At 38.5% G+C, this 19,162-nt stretch overlaps 1 protein-coding gene across 2 annotated transcripts; it reads right to left on the bottom strand.

Moving 5' to 3' along the window:
• Positions 1-1,514: 1,514 nt before the first annotated feature.
• Positions 1,515-16,973, bottom strand: fam117aa (family with sequence similarity 117 member Aa). 2 transcript variants are annotated; one of them, XM_065252688.2, is made up of 8 exons: positions 16,151-16,973; positions 14,121-14,269; positions 8,472-8,567; positions 7,855-7,974; positions 5,708-5,836; positions 5,358-5,484; positions 2,300-2,450; positions 1,515-2,122 (listed from the first exon to the last, which is right to left on the bottom strand). In XM_065252688.2, the coding sequence occupies exons 1-8, from the start codon at positions 16,266-16,268 to the stop codon at positions 1,870-1,872; spliced, it is 1,143 nt and encodes a 380-aa protein (XP_065108760.1). In that variant the 5' UTR covers positions 16,269-16,973; the 3' UTR covers positions 1,515-1,869. The 2 variants fall into 2 exon arrangements, with proteins under 2 accessions (XP_065108760.1, XP_065108761.1); XM_065252689.2 differs by having other exon boundaries at positions 5,720-5,836; positions 16,151-16,744.
• Between the last annotated feature and the right edge of the window lie 2,189 nt (positions 16,974-19,162).

Raw genomic sequence — 19,162 nt, 5'->3', positions numbered from 1 at the left:
GAGCAGGACTGCAAGTCTTGCTATTTTAGTAGTGTTTGTACATTTTTAACAACTTTTTTTATGAATCCACACTTTTCTATTCTTATTAGAATAAGAGCCGAGCGCCTTGTGTGTTTAATTTTTCTTCTAAATGATTAACAGTAAGCATTAAATGGTCGATTTAATAAAGGCAATAGACCCGGACTCCTATAAACATATCTAAAGGGTCTTTCTTTAAAGCAAGCGGTAGTTTTTTTACGTCTCGGTATGTGGATTATTTTGATTGGTCCAAATAAGCACAAGCTGACGACATGCTGCAAATGACAGTACTGGATTCTGTAAGAGGGCGGGGCATGCGCGCATATATATATATATATATATATATATATATATATATATATATATATATATATATATATATATATATATATATATATATATATATATATATATACCCATTAACCATTTAAAACTTCAATTGTATACATAAATAGTATACTTCATAGTATACATAAAGGATGCACAATGTTTAACATATTTAGGTTATACAGAGAAATCTAGCAACACATACAACACATTTTTTCAGAGCTTGTTTATCATTTATGGCAATCAAAACTGATAACAAATGTACAATTTAAACATATGACTGGATATTACAGGGCAATAGAAGTCTGGTGTACAATTACAAAACTCGGCAAGATAACAAAAGAAAAACATCTGAGAACAATGCCATTAAAACAGCGCTTACACAACAAAGCAATGGTGAACTTTTAGTGGTAACTTAAAAAAAAAACACTGGATGATGTCTGGAATAAATCACAATATTGTGGTCTACCCCATTCGTCCACGAAAATGTATATGATTATAACAATGCTTTAAATATCGAGTGATGTTTTGTCTCTCATTCTTTATCATGTATGCATTGAACCTTAATGCAGCAGATAAGCTTGTGTCCTGTGTAAAGAGTCTGTAAAATATGACCACTATATGTAAGCAGTAAACAAAGATAATGCCATTTTCTGAAGAAAAGAAAGGTTGTCATGTGTGTAGCAAAATAAACCCTTTCAATAGGGTCTCGTTGGTATTTTACACTGAATTTAAATGTGTGAGATGCCCACAATAAAGTCAAAGTCATCAAACTTTGCGTAGGTTTGCCATTCTCTGTATTATCTCCGAGATATCTAGACAATTTCTAACATCGGAAAAGTGTGACACTGTTAATGGAGCCTTTTCATTGAACATGACCTACAGTATTGTTCAGAGCTTGTATTAATGATGTTGATAAGTGCATAAAATATATGCAAAACAAACCCAGTCATTGAAAACACTAAAGGACCAGTTCTCATAATGAAATGCCCCTATCAGACATAAACAGCACTTTAGAGCCCAAATACTCTCAGTGCCTCTTTCGTGTTGGTAAAAATAAAGTTTCTGTGAATACTGAATTAGGAGTTGTGTGTATAAAATGATCATCATTACCGATGGTTGATATTATCTTCTGACAAAGCTAAAAATATTACACAACTTTAGACAGCTGATGAATAGTCATCAATATTGTATTATAGCAATAAAGTGAATTATAGCAACCGACTATAAAATGAGAAAAAAATAATCCAAGTGCCAACTGGAATGCCCTGAGGTCAAAAGATAGCCGGCACATCATTGCTGAAAGTCCATCAAAGTTTTTAGAAGTTCTCCATTCGTACATTCATCGTTCATTTTTTTTTCTCTGTGCCATTCAATACAAATCATGGATTTTGGATATGGATGGCATGAGCACTAGAGTTCAGTCACGTAAAAAGTTCAATTCTTTTCCACGAGACAACAAATGATGAGATGGGTCAACGACACAAATCTTATGTCTCTTTTCTCATCATGGATGTCCTCGATTTACAGGGAAGTTGTGGTAGAGTCTGGGAAAGGTCCGCTCAAGTAACCACCTACGGCATGTGGGCCAGGGCCTTGAGGCGAACAGCCGGTCACGGGTGAAACAGACAGGCCACGAAACAACAGGTCCATAGAAGGCAGAAGAGGCTTGAGGAGACTGACTGGGCAAAAGGCTGAGCCACCATGAGGTGTAAAATTCACCTTGTTAGGGTCAGGACAGGAGGGCTGACGGGGGACATTACCATAACAAGGAAGTCTGAAAAGAACAGATATTCAGGAATAGTTAATGTTACCAAGTTTAGATAGAATTAAAAGTTCTTTCATTACTTTCTGACCCCCCCCCCAGAATAATTAATGACAAAATGTTCATTCTGGGGTAAACTAGCCCCTTATTCCCTATCTATTAAATTCAAGACAGTTGTGTGTAACTTACATGGCCTCTTCAGATACTCGAACCCTCTCACAGCCTTCTGGAGGTTCTCTCTGAAACACGTATGTTTTGTTGGGACGAGGGGAGGAGGACGGCGGCTCAGACACACATTGATTAGGAGAAGCAGGACAGACCGATCCACAGACAACAATATCTAAACCCAACACATACACAGATAAAGAGAATCATCAGTCAAACAATTAAAAACTTCTTGTCATGTAATATAATTTGCTATTTATGTCACAAAAATGAATTAACATCAAAAGAGAGAATAAGAAAGATTTTGTATCTCGGGCAGATTTTTGTGCATTTTGATTATTTTGACTTCTTGATAAATTGGCAGAGTACATGGGAGATAAAATAGCATGTAGCATGTTAACGTTTTTGTTGATGTGAACTAGGGATGCACAAAAAATGAAAATTCTTGGCCAAAGCCAAACAAAATGAAACACTCAGCCGAAGACCGAATACCAAACTATTTTTCATTTTCCTAATTTTTTTCTTACCATTGCACAAGTTACATTTTCAGAATGTCCTTTATACTATATTTATTTCACATTATTTAAAGGGGACAGAGAATGAAAAACCATTTTTACCTTGTCTTTGTTGAATAATGGTAGTCTACCCACATTCACAAACACACAAAAAGTGCTAAACATGCTAAACATCTCAGTCTCATAGAAATTCCTCTTTTAGAAATGTCAGCCAGAAAACGGCCCAATCTGAAAAACTGATGCTTATGACATGACAGGCATCCAACTGCCCCTCCACTTTAAAATAATTGGCTACATTTTTAGAGTGGCAGCAAAGTCAGCCAATCAGTAATGAGATTGCAAGTTAAGCCAGTAAGGGGAGCCAAATAGGTGCAAAACCACTTGTTTAAAATCCCCCACCCTAATAGAGCTATCTGAGAGAGGGTTTTAGGAAGCTCCTAAGGCATTACAGACCCAAACAAAAAAAAATTTGTCTACATGCCACATCACAGAACAAGGATAAATACTCCGTTCAATCATTTTATGTCACCTTTAACAATAAAGTTTTTTAACATTTCAGCCGTCATTATATGGTCTTTTTACAATTGGTCACTTCTCTAATCAAATAGCTATCTGAAAACCGTTTTATTTACATTTGACCACATTAATGAGTCTTGGCTAAACAGATATTAATCCAATCTTCTATTCTTATACAAAATGCAAATATCCCATTTATTACTTTGCCTTAAAAAACTTGCAACAACGTTTTTATGCAGCACTGTACTATGTGTTAAGCAGCGGACGCACGCCTGCAAAGAGAGAGAAACCGCGGCAAGTTTGAGCATGACAGAGAAAAAAAAGCACTTAAAGCGGGTCTTACAAAAAGCTTATTGTTATTAAACGTTTTATTTCTTGTTTAATATAAGCAGGTTTGTAATTGTAGGACTTTACTGGTTGTAGGAAGTTTTTATTACATACTGCTGACGCTCTTCGTCGTTTTATGATATGAGATGAAGAGCTAAAGTCTCTCGTTCTCTGTGCATTCAGCAGACAAATATCCAGGATTGCAGTCAAGTCTTTCTCATACGCTGCATGGTGTTCAGGATGTCATGATTTTAAATTATAAAGGAAACTTGTAGTGCTGTATGTTTTTGGGTCTTTCTCTGACACTTTAAATTGCTTAGCAACATATTTGCTGCATTTGCACGTCTCTCACTCTGCGCTGGTTGCTATTTGATCACATTCTCAATGACCTCATCGTTCGGTAAATTTTTTTCGGTCTTTTTATTTGTTCCGCCGAACACAGAAAATTATCAGATGAATAATTATGGTTGCCAAAAAATTCAGTATATCCCTAATGTGAACCACATTCATTTTAAAATTCGTACAAAATTCACACTAAGAATCAAAGCTACTGAACACATCAGTCATTGAAACCATAGATATACATAATAAAGGCTAGATGTCTTATGGCTAGAGTCTCTAATGTCATCACCGGCGGCCATCTTGTCACAGGCAAGCTTTCAGGCATGCTCTGTGGTACCTGATGTAAGATAATCTGCACTAGAGGTCTTCACAGGTCCACTTAGATCCGAAAACCCAAGGTCCGACCCAAGACCTGATCGGGTTTTGGGTCTAAAAGTTTCAAATGCGCCTTGGACACGGGTCGGGTACAATAATAGCGGCATCGAGTCGCGGGTAATTTAAAATGAATGTGATTTTGCTGAACGGACCCGAGAAGACCCAAAGTCTCTCGCGTGTGTGCGTCAATCTCCTTTTCACACCTCTCCTCTGTTTGCCTAGAGCACTTGCGACATTGCGTGGCTGGCGGTAGGTTAATTTTCGTTGAGAGACAGACATGTCAGTCAATTTTAAATGTACATTTTAGCGGTTACATTGGTGTCGTCGTCAGATAACAAAGTAAAACAAATGGAGCAGCTCGCCAAATTGGTTGCGAGGCCACTGGAGTTCCTTTCTGTCTGACAGCTGCGTGTGGGTCTGCAGAACGCACACACATCAGTGCCGTTTACGGTCAGGTCAAAAAAATTGCCACTAGTCTGGGTCGGACTTGGGTCTAATTTTTTGGGGTTTGTCCGGGTCGGGTCTTTCTTTAAAAAAAAATTATTTATGCACGTCGGGTTCGGGTATTAAGTGATTCTGGTCATTTCGGGTCGGGAACATTTCTTTGGACCCAAGAAGACCTCTAATCAACACAAATACTCTTAACTCGCTGAAATCTTTACGTATTTACAAATGGTTTGGTTTCTTACAAACATTATTAATGTGGCTATAATTCTGCATGCTTGAACATATTTCAAGAACATTATTCATAAGTATGCAGTGCCAAAAGTACATCTCTGACATTTATAACAAACCAAACAGTTTGAAAATCGGTATAAAATTTAGCAAGTTCTGGCTATTTAAAAAGTACATGCACCAATAAAACAATGTTACGAGTGAGCGAGCTTCCTGTGACAAGATAGCTGCCAGGTGCGGACGTCGACTTCCATTGGCCCGCAGCACGGACGAGACATCCAGCCTTTATTATGTATATCTATGATTTGAAACAACCAATGAGTGCGACTGACCAGAGTCTGTGACGGTGCAGGGTGACTGTGAGGGGGACAGCTGGGCCGGAGAAGGGTCGCTCTGTGAAGTGCTGCTATACCTCTGAGCTGGGATGGGCGCTCTGTGACCATCTGGTATATCGAGAATCTAAACACACACAAGTAAGAATCGTTACCAGTATTATAACAATTTAGCTTTACTAACTCTGTACAGTATGAGCATTCCTGATCCATGATATACTATGGGAATATAGGATCTAAACATGTACATCATTTTCTGTTTTGTAATGAAATGTTTTAGCTAATTAGTTAAGACTATCCTTAAATCAAACCCTAACCACAAAATAATGCATTCATGAGAAGAGAAAGACCTTTTTACTGACTTTGTGAAGTTCCTTTGCTGTTTCAGACACAAAGACACCCTCCAGCTCCAGGTTCAATCCTTCCACACTGCGTCTCAGTCTGGGAGCCAATCGGCTCAGTGGAATAAGAGGCATCGTCTGAACAAACACAAACAAACTATGAGAGAGACCTAAAACCAAAGTATTTACATGGAAAAGTAAATATAATCATTCTCATTCAAGGTTGCATGCTTTTTTAGTTGAACACCAACTAATTATTTTATATTCATCTTATAATAGCCAGCATGGCAAAGTGAAACAATACATTTGTGAGAGAAAACTAATATTTGGAGCTTATTTTCCGATCGATAGAAACATACAGATTAGCATGAAAAATTTAAATACGGCAGCATGTCAAATTTTTCTTGGTTCTTGCATGTCTCGTGACGAAACTTTAAAGGGGAGGTTTAATGCTATTTCATGCATTCTGACTTATTAACACAGTTTAAGAGTTGTAGTCCTCATGCTAAACATAAGCAAAGTGTCAAAAAAGCAGTTGAGCTTGTAAAAGAGTCTCACGCCTCCTTTTTCCTACAAGTTTCGTAAAGTTTTTTTCAAATGGGGGTATCCGTTACGACTGATTGACCCTATATTCCTTTTATGGGCCTTTACCCCCAGAAAAGCACGCCTGCCCTGCACGTCAAGTGAGAGCGCGAACGTGCATTAGCATTGCTCCGTCGAGTAGAAGTCACCGGTATCACTGCACAGCACGTGACAACTTTGTTTTAGCAAGATAGTTCAACAAAAGAAGTGTGTTTTTGGATGTAAGGAGAAGAAAACCTTATTTAGCGTTCCCTGTCGTAAGACAACAGTGGATGCAGTTCGTTTTTCTCGGACAGAAACAAAATTGCGAATGAGTTTGTTCCCTGGCTGCATTTCGGAGAGGACTGCTTTACAAACAAGGCTCAGTTTGACGGCGGATTTTCCACTTTTTTTTTTTTTTTGGGCCATTTTTTGCCTTTTTATTGATAGACAGTAGTTGTAGGAGACGACAGGAAAGTATAGGGTGGAGAGAGGGGTATGGGGTCGGCAAAGGACCTCGAGCCGGGATTTGAACTCGGGTCGCCGGAAGTGCGTTTGCACCATATGTCAGAGCGCTGCCCACTACGCCATCGGCTCCGACGGATTTTCCACTTTTTTACAACTATTGGAGTAGTCAAAACTTTAAAAAGACCCCGTTTAGGAGTCACAACCACAGGCGTAAGTAATTCAAAATCTCACGTGTTTTGTTTGCAATCGCGCATACGTGCATGTAATGTGAACAACACCAACAACAGCACTTTGTACTGCATTTACAACATTTACACCTTTTAAAACTGGCAAATGCAGTTAAAAACTGGATTATGTTGCTTTTTTATAAAAATATCGGATAAACAAGCAAGGATTAATTACCTGATAGAGACGTCCTGGTGTAATCGTTGCTGCTATTGTTCCTGTTCGTCCATTACTGACTAAGTATCCGATTCTGGATCATATTTATAATATAAGGCTGTTTTTTTTCAAAGTATTTTTAAAGTTTGATTTCCATCTATGTCGGCTGTAAATCCAAAAGTAGTATCCGAAGCTGTGCGTACTCTTAACTCTTCAGCTCCGCCTACCGCACACCTTCAAGTGTTCGACCTTTTATGCCAAAAATCGGAAAGGCTGTTTTGTCTTTTATAAATCTGACTAAACGAAAGACTCTTTGGACATAAGAATGATGAAATACTACTCTCTATATAAGCAAGATTAACATTAGATTGGCAAAAACGTCTTGTTTTATGTTAGCTTTAACAGATTATTAGTCCACTGTCTATCTATTTATATCAACAACTGTAAAAACAGAAGTCAGCTCTATGTATGTGAGTATATCTTCTAGCCATATTGATGGCAGTATCTGGCTGACATCATTTCCTAAGTAAAGCTGTTCTGTTTTTAAATCTCTGTTGCTAGTGGGAAGTGGGATCATTTAACAGGCTTATAATCGCAGCTCATAAACGGGCACAAAGTCTATTTATGTCACGCTCTGCCAGCCATTGTTTTTATCCTCTGAGCGCAACTACTGTTAACCAGCCAGCTGTGGATGAATACTAAAACTGTAAGGAGGTGGTGTGGTTTGTGTGTGCACGTGTATGTACCTGTGTACTTTCAGGTGTGTGGGTTTGGCTGGTGTGCATGTGTTGGTGTGTGTGGTCACAGTCCATGACAGGAGGTCCATGTCTGGAGCGTTTCTGTAAGGACTTTCGTAGTTTAGCAACCTGAATGGGAACAATGGAAGAGTTACAGTATATGTAGGTTTTAAACACACATATGTAGTAGTAGTATGGAAACAGGCACAAAAAGTAGCTGAACTACTAAAGCAGAAGTACAATAAACATTAAGAATAGCAACAGCACAAAGCTGTTTAAAAAATGGCCTAGATGTTCTCTACAAATGTTGTCTCTGTACAGTATGATGGTCAAAATAGTATTTGAAGAGCTGAGAAGCAATAGCTGCTAAATGCCCCCTCGGTCACAAATGAGATAATATTATTGACAGAATGCTATCGGCACATATTATACATTTATCAAATACTTGAATGCACAGTGGCGCATGTAATGTCAAGGTACAAGTTTTTTTTACCCAATTAATGGGCAGAATACGGGCAGGTGCGCCAAAATGTATCATGTCCAGTTAATGACCCTATAAATAATTGTCACAGCTATGTGTCATTATGCATCTATGAAAGATTTTCCACCCATCATCAGGTACTGACTTCTCTGAGGTGCTCAGCGCTGCCCCACGATGCCGAACGCTTGTGACCGCCGCCCCCTCTTCGGCCCCGTGTCTCTCCTATCCAGGAACTAGGAGTCTAAAATGAAACAAGAGAACATTTATGTGACTTTATTTATTGATTTTCAAAGGCTCACAACCACAAAGGTTTCTCCGTGAGAGATATTGCTGATTCAGGGTATTCAAAAGTAAACCTCCCTTTCTCAAACCCTGATATTCTGAACATGCTTTACATAAAGTAATCCAGACCCCTTCAGCGAACAAAAACAGTTAACGACACGCCCCTGAACTGTTGACAGTTTTCCGGTTGCGAGACAAACACAATGCAAAGCGACGCATTCTTTCATGCACCAGTTCAGGTTAAAGCACCTGTTGTATTGAGAGCCGAGAGCACTGCTCCGAGTTCACGGTGCTGAAAGTCTTGACCTGTTTTTTTTTTCTGCATTACAACAAATAGAACTGAAAGCTGCTTCCGTGCCTCACTGACTACATTTGAATACGAGACACAAGATGTGACACACCTGCTAGACACACCTGGAACACAGAGACATGTCCAAACACAAACAGCTGCGTGGAGACTTACATGATAAAACCACAGACTCTGGTGCACTACATAAGCAAGACGTAGACGAAAAACTAGCACTTGTCCTCATATGCACGTACCGTCATGACGCCCCTGTGTATCCTTTCTGCGGCCCCCTCCCACCAAACCGACTCTGGGTGGGGAAGTTGGAGGTCGGTGGCCTTGGTTAAGATCACAGAGCTGAACTTGCACGCTCTACTAACTGAGAGCTACGTGGTTTTTGCAAATGTGTGACTGATCAGAGCACAGCCATGAGAACACGTTTCATGAGGGGAGTGCTGTACCTAAAGCTCGAGTGGTTGGGTGGGTGACAAACGGGGGTGCAAAACGTTTATACAAAAGTCCAACATCTTACTTTTTAATCTTATACAAGATATCACAATTGGCGACTATATGTAATGCGGAGAAATCATTATAAACCAAGTTAAATTACCGGTATAACAAGAGCGGGCTTACTACTTTTATTTTATATACAAATAAATGCATGGTTTGAGATTTTATTTATGCATTACAATACATATATGAATAAAATTACTATTAATTTATGTGAGCTCACTAAACCGTGTAAATACATTTGCATATGCTAGTGTGTGCATTTGAGGGAGTTGTTCATATGCACTACATATTTACGTATGTATGTGAGTCTCATGAATGCATTATGCAAACTGCATTGACTAAGATAAAATCTGCATAAGCAAGCTGATACAGCTGACAGTTGCAAAACACGGTCAACCTGAAACAGCTCACGTTTACGGCAATAATAATATACCATAATTATCTGACGATCACCCCTTGAGGCTGAAACCCTAGAATTGACTGCATACAGTATGCAAATTGACATGCATGTGTATGAAGTTTGCAAGAAACTAAGCCAAATACTTAGCAAAAAAGTCATGTAAGACAAAAAAGGGGAATGAAGTAACTTAACTCCTTTTAGGTGTTTTTGTTTACCAGATTGTTCGACAAATATAGTTAAAATGACATTGTCAGATTTGTTTTAGGTACTGTTCTTATAAAGTGTATAAAGTGTATACAGTTTTTACATTTATTTTATTATAATTTAAATTTTACATTATTACAAACGTTAAGCATTATTGTATCGCATTTTTGCGTTATTTAGCAAGTTATCGCTAGGGCTGGGCAAAAAAAATAGATTTTTCGATTAATAGGTTTTCACCTGGTTGATTCAAAATCTATTTCCACAAATCAATTTTTTCCCCAAATTTATTTTCCGCAAACATTGAAGGCAAGATTAACGTTAATCTAATTACTAGTGTTCTCCACTAGATGTCACCCTCATTTTTGTCTTGCGCGATGTTACCAAGGATCGAGAGGTGAGCCTGTCATTTATTCATTCATTCAGTCTATAATATAATATAATATAATATAATATAATATAATATATATTCATTGAGTTGAATCGAGAATCAAGTATAACAATCGAACCGAGAATCTGAAACAAAAACCGTATCGAGAATCGAAATCGAATAAATCCGGAACATGGGAAACCCTACCGCCTTAACTAGGTTGTCAAAAAAAAATTCAGTTTGTGTTTATTAACCCTTTAGTTTTACTTCATCATGCAGCTATTGCCATTTAATTTATTAATAATCTAGTATGTGTTCATTTTCTGTCATAGTTTCTTCAAAATTAAAGGATAAATCCGGTATTTAACACTTTGAGTCTCATTTCTGGTTTGTTTTGGATGAACTACAGTGATGAACACTGAAATTTTGACAGTGGGTCGTGTCTTGACTTTTTTTACTCATTTAGACTGCTTCAGAATGGAAGTCAAGGGCCATGCACAAACATGTCATTAAAACAACACTTAACGTTTATTTTCAAAACTGTGCTACTCACCGAGTGGTTCGTGGTGTTCGTTGATGATTAAAAACAAATATATCGGCGCAATGTATGATTTCAATCCGTGTTATTTGCTATAGTGGAACTATTTTTTCAGATACCTCACAACCGCGTATATACCTCTGTTCTATATTTGAGTCTGAAGCGTTAACACACTCCCGACCACTTGATGTCATTTGGCGACAACCACTTTGCCATACAAGGACGCTGAACGGAACTCGGTGTTTAGCGTATAGACAGTCACAATCAAGCTCAAATTCAAATCTACGGCTGGTCACTGAGCCATCAAATATGGGAAAATTTTCTTCCGAGAGAAACCAGGCGAAAAAACTACAACCACATGTAAACAGACCACCTTTTCCTTTCCCAGCCGCAGAGTGATATATCAGCGAGCAATGAGTCTTCCAAGAGAAGTCAATGGAATTTTACAAAATGCCAAATAAACACGACAGAAACTGTATTTCGCTACAAAACTTGTTTTTAATCATCTACTAAAACCACGAACCACTCGGTGAGTAGCACAGTTTTGAAAATGAATGTTAAGTGTTGTTTTAATGACATGTTTGTGCATGGCCCTTGACTTCCATTCTGAAGCAGTCAGGAGACGCTTCTTAACGAGTCAAAAAGTCAAGACACGACCCATTGTCAAAATTTCAGTGTCCATCACTGTAGTTCATCCAAAACAAACCAGAAATAAGACTCAAAGTGTTAAAGGCACACAAGGCAAGTCTGAGTATAATTTCTCTACTAGCTCCCCCTAGTGTCTGGGAGTAATTGCTTTCTATATCTGAGACTTTACAGACTGAAGGACACCGGGTCGGATACAGCGAACTTGCAAGTGGGGTATTCTTCCTACAGACGGTAGGGGCGGGCGAGAGAGTCTTCATTCGTCATGTAATGAGTCATTTAACCATATACCGACTTACGAAGATGATTTATTAACATAAAAATGCTGCCTTGTGTCCCTTTAAATACCAGAATTATCCTTTAAGTTTTATTTGTGTGTTTAAATAAAAATATTTTAATTTTCATCATGTTGGTACGCCCCCTCCTTTTGATTGACACGCCCCGACCCCAACCACCCGCCCAACCCTACCACCTTAACTAACACATTTTCTGCGGGAAACCCTGCAGCCCTAGTTATAGCATCATAATTTTCTTCAATATTGTGGTGGCCTAGTTTTGACACACTGCACAGTCCAGAAAACCACACAAAGGCACATCCAAGCACCAAGCAAATACTTTTCAATGTCTTCGAAAGTCGCCTTATACACGAATTTTAAAACTGGGATTTGGCTCCCCCTATGACCGATTATTAACTTTAGGAAACTATTAGGAAAAATATATTGCCTTAATAACTATAAGCAATATTAGTATGAAAATATACTGCTAGCTTTATATTGTAAAATCAACGTGAAGAAAGACATGGCATTGAATCTCACTTTAGCTCGGTCGCTATGTCATCAACCAATCACAGCATTCCGTCTCAGATCTCCCGTCACCCAGAGGTCATGTATATTTTGTACGGTTGAATGCTAATGTAACAACATGCACTCGTAGTGAGCCATATAAAACTGTGCCATCGCCTCCCTTCCAACCCCCAGTGTGCAAAATCGGGACTCACTGTGTCTGCTTAGTGACTGGAGGTTTCACATGGCCGGGTGGGGGCAGGGGTGTGAATAGACTGAAATTTAAATTCGTCCCTTATGCCTTTCTGCCCAGACACTCGCCCACATTGGCCTGTCATGGGATTAGACCTATAAACGGACATTTAGCTCGTGGGACTGTATGCACAGCATGTTAGACGCTGGATAAAGTTTCCAAAGTTCCCCAACTGGACAGGAAGGGCGATCAGATGGGGGTGGGGAAAACCATTCGGAGCGAGAGTCTTGAGACTGTACAACTGTTAACTGTTGAAGGTCCACTACGATAGGGCATTGATAGAAATTGAGTTTTTTTTATTAATGAAAATGGATTACATAAACTGTGGAGACAGTATATAAGGACATTAATTAATGTTCTGCTTATGAAATGTGTATGGGGGTAAGACAAGGGTTGGGGGACGGTCACTATGAAGGTCATGACGAAACAAAACCTTTTTTGGGGGGTGACTGGTTACAAGTGCAAGCATAGCAGATCACCTGCTGAGAGACAGTCAGCTTCGGTTGAAGCATCTATACAGATACCACAACCTTCAAAACAGATACAAACCACAGCTCAGATAAATGCAGCAAATGACAAAGACAAGTGTTACATTACAGTTTACAACTTATGAAAAAGAAAATCTCACATCAGTCAACATGCACCATTAAAAGCACTAATTATACCAATTTAGTGTGATTTATAGGAACTAACTAACAATGCTAACCTAACTCTGAGACTCTAAATCAAAACATGAATCCAGAAGCGCATGAACAGCAACAGCAGGAAGACTTTCACCTTTTGTATATGACTGAATATGGTCAACCCCAGCAGGCATGTCAGAGCAGTGATCCAGGAACCCATATGGAACCCATTTGGAAAAAACAATATGGCTGCCATTCCCAACTGAGGTCTCCTAAACTCCCTCCATTACCAGCCAAAATCTTTCCCAAAGCCAAGATCTCTCATTAACAACCGCTTGACTTCAGCTGCATAAAACAAACAGGCTGTCCTCTTGGTCAAGAAATATCCTTTATGAAACAAAACAAGCATTGAACAACTATAAACACAACCTAGATCAAACCAAGGGTTTGTTTTACTTCTCAATCAGTAGTAAAGTCTTTCAATCCACAGGGTTAAACAGGACCCTTGTGGTAGCCTAATTCACCCAATGTTGAAATTTCATTCATATATATTTTCAAACGTGCATAACCAAGATGTTATTTACCATACATTGAATGTGTATAAGGATTGAAGAGGTCAAGCTCAAAATACAGCATAAAAGTCTTGTACACAAGTTTTCTGATCCCTAATAGTCTTCTCATCGACCATATCTCTCACATTTCATTTTCAAATTTGAAAAAAAAAAGGTATTGCATAAGACACATAAGATAAACAATGATTTTCATTTCGGTTTCAATTTCAGTGTGGTCAATTCCTTTCACAAAGCTACCACAGACACCATGGTTCTGTGTCATTTATTGAAATAAAACATGTATGATGCACTATTTCATTAAATCCATAACTTTACGTGAAGGTTCTCACCTGTGTGGCCTTGTCATTGACACAGGTAACAGGTTGACACTCTTGTTCTTTAGGCCAGTGGCCCTGCAGGTACGGCCCCACTAAAGTATCCAGAGACAACGTCCGCCGCAAGGTTGGCTTTGGTGGGCGGCCCTTCGCCTTACACTCGGCTACAGAAACAGGAAAGAAGATGCAACATGAAGAAGCTGGGATGTTTATTTTTGTTAATGATCTGTACATGATACAGGCAAGACTCAAACCTGCATCCCTTAGCACATGCACAAACTACGCTGCATGACATGAAATGCATTTTTGAAGCTGTTTGTCTGTGCATGATCATTTGCTCAGGTTGGCAACTTCAACCTCTCACATAAATCACACCGAGACGCATTCCATGCATGAAAGACTCTTTATAAATAAACACTGTTGTCGTAACGGATGCTGAACATCCTGGTGCTTCATCAACATACCGTGGACAAGTTAGACTTCAGGCCATTGCCCAAAATACTTCACAGGATCAAATTCGCACTCGTACAAGATCATTTTCTTTCTTCTGTCCATTGATCATGTCACAGAAACTAATAATGGTACATATGATCTTTAACCTTGTCAGATTCTTCCTGGATCAATTCACCCCCTCCCAGCCCTTGGGGTCTTTGCAGTGGGATTGGGAGACTTTTTATGGTGAAAGGTGCTAGAAAGGCAGTGCTTGCCTGTTATTAACAGTGTGTTTGAGGGTGTGGTATCAAGCAGGTTGGGTGACTACAGTATGTGTGACATGGTGACATTAAGTGTTATGCGCATGTATGTTTATTTAGGAATCTGACATGGTGAGTGAACCTTATGAAAACGTCCGAGGTACACTTCACCTCAATACTGAAAAAAATGCATGAAATTAAGCCTGCTTTTAGGATGATTGAAATGTTTTGTAACTATTTGACATTGTAGAAAATTGGTGGCTTATTCATATGAATTCCTACAACGTTTTTCGTACTGCTTTCGCCTCAGTAAGATTTGTGTTTAGGGTTGGACCTTCGTGCTTGCTTTTTCCAATCATTGTTGCACACTGATGTACAAACAAGATTGGTGGCCGTTTATGCATTTTGCAAACGCTTCAATCTAAACGACTTGCAATGCATTCAAGGTATGCATCTTTATCACTATGCGTATTCCCTGGAAAGCAAACCCACAACTTTTGTGCCGCTAATACAATGCTTTACCAGTTGAGTTACATTGTATGAATCCATACGAAATTGCCACCAGATTGGAAAGTCTGGTTACACAAAATCAAGGGCCCTTTGTGATTCACTCGTTCTCCTGAAAAGCAAAGACAAGAGTTTTAAGCTATTCTCACCTTGTTGAAGGAATCTGATGTAAAATACCCGAGAAAGTTTGACACCTACAAGAAACGTCGCACTTAGACCAAAGTTGACCAAAAAAAGTTGACCTATTCTTTCATAACAAGACTATAGCTGCAATTACAAGTGATTGCAGCAAAACAATGCAAGACCAGAAATTTTACCCGTTGGTGTGAAACAGCAATTTTTTGAAATGTGACCAATGGGATGTGTTTTACCTGATCCAGATACTTAAGGTGTGCTTGTGGCCACACAAATCAACACCACAATTTCTATGCCAAAACAATGACAATGGTTTATTAAATGTTGCAGATGAGCATAAAGCACCAAAATGGAGATCAAAAGCGTCTTGAAACCTCAGGCCTGATGTGTTAGTCAATCCTTTGCCATGTTTTGTGACAATATTGACCACAAAACACATTGTGGTCGAGGTGGGGGTCGTTCAATGCACGCAGAAACTTCTTGAACACTGTTGCACTGAAGCCAAGAGAGCAGATGCCACGAGCGAGCAGCTAAACCACAGGACTGCGCAAATGACCCACTCACATTACTAAACTTATATTTTAATCACTCTACGTTATCGTGTATAACAAACAAGCATACAAGCACAGTGAAGTTGCATTAGGGCAAGTCACCAAGCTGAGTAGCATGCGTTACTGACATGCTTTTGTGTATTTGTTGTTGTTTATTTACCTGTTTTGGCGTCTTTGCAGCGCGGTGCGGCTCGGTTTTGCAGCTGGAACGGGACCGTGGCTCGGAGGGGCTGCAGTCCGGGATTACCCACCCGTGCCACTCCACTCCGACACGACATTCCCACCGTTGCTTTTTGTGCTTTAAAGTCTCTAAAAGTTCCCCAAACTCCTGGGTTTACTCAAAGCTAACACTTCAGTTAGCCTACCGTGTAACTCGGTCGTCAAAAATAAAGTTTGCTTTCTGTTAACTTTGTTTTTGTTAATAACAAAGCTAGTGCAGTCGCTAGCTACTCAGCTAGTTTCTTTTGTGATGATAGGTACGTTTTTCTAAACTAATGACTTAAACAAAACACGATATTTTTCTCTGTGTGGAAAATCACGGAATATAACTTCCCATTCATCGTCCTCAACGGTTTATCATACCTGACCAACTAAACTAATAGTTGGAGAACTAGTTGAAGAGCCCAATCACATTGTATGGGCTGCTGCCAATTCTTCTGTCCACAATCTGACAACAGCAGCCAAACTACACACTCGTGTCGGATTCACGCCACAGCGCAGCGTCTAAACACATGTTACTAATCCGATTGGCTGTTGAAAAATACTACTTACAGACCATTGGTCGGTGGCAGCATCGATCTAGTAGGGGTGGGTCTCCGACGTCGGTTTCCACGCCCACTTCGTTAAAATTCATGCATTCAACAGAGTCCTACCACCAGCAGCGAGCAGCACAATGCATGAGAGGTTGGCTGAACTTCGCACTGGGTTTGTTGAGGCAAAACTCAGCTAGACTACATGTAGTTAGCACATTGTGCTAGTTATTTGAAAAACAAGTCATGTTTTATAGATATAATATGGAAAAATAGCAGAATTCATAGAAATTAATATAAAACACCAAACCACACAAAACCCTTAAAATTAACCATGAAAAGTTTAAAAAAAGAGAGAGAAAAAATGGTTACTAAAGGTAAATAACGGTTACCTCAAATGAACATTGGTTTTGCTAGAGTTCCTACTAGGCATGGGCCGATTACCGGTTTCAAGGTATACCGAGGTTTAAAACAGTCAAGGTTTCAAAACCACTAAAATGTTCTGTGATACCGTCTCCAAGGTATGAGCTGTGCTTATACAAAATTCATTAAATCATGAAGTCATGTGATTGATTTGATGTTTACATTTAATATACATTACGAAAATATTATATGTGTTGAAAGCATATTATAATTTAAAGGCTTTATTGTACCTGGCTTTTGAAAATAACACATTTTAGTGTTGCAATGGCAAAACCGCAACACCGTGAAACCGTGGTATTTTTGCTAAAGGTTATCATACCGCCAGAATCTTATACCGGCCCATGCCTAGTTCCTACTGTTTTGGTAGTAGGCCTAAGATAATGGTTTTAAAAAGTGTAATTAATACACAAAAAACATGTCATATTAAAACAATGGTTAATATTCCTAATGGAAAGAAAACACACTGGTTTTGCTAGAGAACCACAAATGACTGGAAAACTAATTTGTTCTTGAAAAGGTTATTTGGATTTAAATATACTGTTTAAATTATACTGCTTTAGCATTTGGTATATCATTTTTTTATGGAAATAACAAGAAGCGAAGGGTTTCTTGCATATTTTTATGCTATCTTGGCTATTGCTTTCCATGCATCTGTATTTTGAGCAAGCACTTACTCAAGCACTTACTTATCATGCCTGAGTATGTGTAAACATGTGTGTGGCATGAGCTTATGGACAAACAGGCAGATGCTATTTTGGCCCTCTACTATATCGGTCCCATCTAGACTTCATCAGACATTACAGAATAAGTTTAGACAACACTCTGTACTGTATACCACTCCTACAGTGTATACAGACACAATATATTATGCAACAATTCAAGTGGAGATATCCACACAAGACACAGTGGTGCAGCTTGCTTTCCTGATGTTGTTCATATTTATTTAGCTAATTAAAAATTAATTTTACTCCGTATTATATCTTACAAAACGTTGCTTATTCAGTAATGTCTGGGTTAAATCATTTATTTATATTGCAATAAAGTATGTGTGCAGGGTTTATTAAAGGAACAATATGTTAAAAACATCAATGGCATAGCTTTTGGCAAAACAGTACAGCTTTTAAATCACTGTTGCGATTTAATTGTACATGCCGATGGTCTGCGCAGTGCCACATGAAGTCAAACAAACATGTGGTTTCTATGGCATCACCTGTGCAAGACTCTACTGAACAATCCTATAAACAGGGACAGAGCTCTGGGTAAAACTGTGAATTCTTTGAATTTAAATATTGTTGAAAATTTTTTGGATAATATAAGTACACATGTGATAAAAATCGATATTATAATAATAAAATAATACTGTTTATCTTGATAAACTGTTACATCAAATCTCCACTAGATGTCAGTTTCTCCCTGAAAGTGATGCTTTTGTTTTGACTGCACAGTTTTTATATCATTCTGAGATTAAAATGTGAGATTTGTTTTGAAATATTCCTCATATACACTCAAGTCTTTATTGAGATAACAAAAAATATTTTATTATAATTCAAAACAGCAAAGCACTGCCACAGCATAACAAAATAGACAATTATGTATCCCTAAAGAAATAAAATAAAAAAAACACAAAAAACAAAGCGACATCCAAAAGATAAATTAGATAAAGGTTTGAGTTAAGCTGACAACAGTTGATATACTTGCATTCACATCATATAACCATCAGAGAGGTAAGAAGATGTAGTCTGTGAAGGCATTTACAACCTCAATAAAGCACTTTCACATGCAAATACAGATTGTAGTTACCGTCTCCTGATGTCTATCCGTTTCTTTTTTCAGATCCTTTGTTAAGAAGCATATAAAAGCAGTTTCTCAGTAATTTCTTTCCTCGTGGTTATGTTTAACATATAGAAATGAACAGATATCTTTTAAAAGATGTTTACATGAGATGAAGACTCCAGTTTATAGCGAGCGGATCAGTGTTGAAATTAAAGCTGTTTTATTTT

This window comes from Paramisgurnus dabryanus, chromosome 3 (genome assembly GCF_030506205.2).
Source record: "Paramisgurnus dabryanus chromosome 3, PD_genome_1.1, whole genome shotgun sequence".
NCBI lineage: Eukaryota > Metazoa > Chordata > Actinopteri > Cypriniformes > Cobitidae > Paramisgurnus > Paramisgurnus dabryanus.
This window is presented reverse-complemented; position numbering and strand designations above follow the sequence as displayed.